Genomic DNA, 2,500 nt, shown 5'->3' with positions numbered 1-2,500 from the left:
GCGTCTGTTTACACTTCCTCTAACAACAGACTGTTTTGGTCACAAATATGATCTATTTATATTTACATGTATGTAACATATATACGTACGTATGTTATACTACATACATGTGATATGTAACATATCATGTATACATACGTATGTTATACTACATACATGTGATATGTAACATATCATGTATACATACGTATGTTATACTACATACATGTGATATGTAACATATCATGTATACATACGTATGTTATACTACATACATGTGATATGTAACATATATATACATACGTATGTTATGCTACATGCATGTGATATGAAACATATCACATATACATACGTATGTTATGGTACGTACATGTGATATGTTACATATATTAACATATGTATGTTATGGTACATACATGTGATATGTAACATATCGTATATACGTACATATGTTATGCTACATACATGTGATATGTGACATATCATATATACATACATATGTTATGGTACATACATGTGATATGTAACATATCATATATACATACTTATGTTATGCTACATACATGTGATATGTAACATATCATATATACATACGTATGTTATGGTACATACATGTGATATGTAATATCATATATACATACATATGTTATGGTACATACATGTGATATGTAATATCATATATACGTACGTATGTCATGCTACACACATGTGATATGTAACATATCATATATACCTAAGTATGTTATGGTGCATACATGTGATATGTAACATATCATATATACGTACGTATGTTATGGTACATACATGTGATATGTAACATATCATATATACATACTTATGTTATGCTACATACATGTGATATGTAACATATCATATATACATACGTATGTTATGGTACATACATGTGATATGTAACATATCATATATACATACATATGTTATGGTACATACATGTGATATGTAATATCATATATACGTACGTATGTCATGCTACATACATGTGATATGTAACATCATATATACCTAAGTATGTTATGGTGCATACATGTGATATGTAACATATCATATATACGTACGTATGTTATGCTGCATACATGTGAAATGTAACATTTGTCGTGACTCCGATGGACACACACGTGTTGCTCTGTGTGCGATCGGTCTTGAATGAACACAACAATCTCACAGATGATCAATAATCGACACTTTGTGAAGCTGATCAGCGTCACAGCGACACACACACACACGAGGTGACGCACACAGACACACACCTGCTATTATGTGAGTGATAATAAGACGCGTGATCCTGGTATTAACACAAGCTGTGTTCCCGTCTCGTGGTGTGTGTCTGTGTGCGTTACTCGTCGTCTTTGTTCAGGTCGATCGGCTTTTCATCCTCGAAGGTAAGAAACTGATTTAAATCAATGAGTGAATGAATGAGTGAATGAATGAATGAATGAGTGAGTGAATGAGTGAATGAATGAATGAATCAATGAGTGAATGAATGAGTGAATGAATGAATGAATGAATGAATGAGTGAGTGAATGTGAACACGTGTTCAACACCTCCGCTTCATATTCTTCATTCAATCCAATAGATTGTTACTGTTTATCATCATTTAGCGTTTCTGTCCTCATTAAAGGTCCTGGTAGGAACATAATCTTGTATTATTTATTGATAAACTAGACATGTGATTGGTTATCTGGAGATGATGCTCATGAACTGATCATTATCAAATTATTGATCAAACGCTTTGTTCTTTAAAGGGAAGAAGTTTAGCTGCTGGATCATCAGATTATGATCAGAGCTCATAGAAGTTGAACAGGTTTTTCCTACAGAGGAAGAGACGAACAAAGCATCACTTTGTCAGCGTGTCCACCGCGAGGACGCGGCTCTGTGGGGACATTCGTCTTCAATACTAAACATTGGATCCTTTAAAGGGTTTTTCTTTTGTTCGTTTTTCTTTTTCTAATCAGAACTTTCAGACACAAGCAGTTTTTTGGAACATGGCTGATTTTTTTGAGATTTAAATGAACACGACAACCAATCAGCTCGTGTGCAACAAAATGAGTCAATATTCATTAAAAAAATCAGAATTTAAGACCTGAAGAGATCAGAAGAGAGTATTTGGTCTTTTTGTGTTTTAGGGACCCGGTTTGTCGTGTAGAGAACAAATGTGTGTTTGTTTGCCTCAGATGATGGACGAAGAATCAACCAAACGGTTCTGTGGGACAAATGAAGACAAAGAGAGACGAGCTTATGAGGTAACACATCCATCTGTAACTATATATATATCACATATATATATATATCACATATATATATATCACATATATATAGTGATTCTCTTTAGACCACGTTGTGCTTGTTGGAGGTTGTAATATCTGTGGAGACAATCAGGGTCTTTAGATGTTTGTGGTGTATTGGATAACTATGATGTCACTCAGCATGTGGCAGGACCCCCCCCCCGATGTTACTGAGGTCACTGCAGCCACCAAAGAGAGAACGTTGATCTCGTTGAGTC

General features: G+C 34.4%; 1 protein-coding gene across 3 annotated transcripts in view; it reads left to right on the top strand.

Annotated features, from left to right (window-relative positions):
* The first annotated feature begins 1,325 nt into the window (after window positions 1-1,325).
* The window catches only part of LOC120813287 (sodium/hydrogen exchanger 9B2), an 8,511-nt gene continuing 7,336 nt past the window's right edge, over window positions 1,326-2,500 (top strand). The window contains exons 1-2 of one of the 3 annotated variants that reach the window (XM_078105922.1): window positions 1,326-1,379; window positions 2,172-2,240. In XM_078105922.1, the coding sequence (XP_077962048.1) occupies window positions 2,172-2,240 (69 nt within the window). In that variant the 5' untranslated portion in view covers window positions 1,326-1,379. Of the gene's footprint in view, window positions 1,380-1,795; window positions 1,917-2,171; window positions 2,241-2,500 lie in introns of those variants that run through there. The other 2 variants (XM_078105921.1, XM_078105923.1) reach the window with 2 other exon arrangements.

This window comes from Gasterosteus aculeatus, chromosome 7, assembly GCF_964276395.1.
Source record: "Gasterosteus aculeatus chromosome 7, fGasAcu3.hap1.1, whole genome shotgun sequence".
In the NCBI taxonomy this organism is placed as follows: domain Eukaryota; kingdom Metazoa; phylum Chordata; class Actinopteri; order Perciformes; family Gasterosteidae; genus Gasterosteus; species Gasterosteus aculeatus.
The sequence above is the reverse complement of the archived record's forward strand: the minus strand, read 5'-3'. Positions and strand labels throughout refer to the sequence as shown.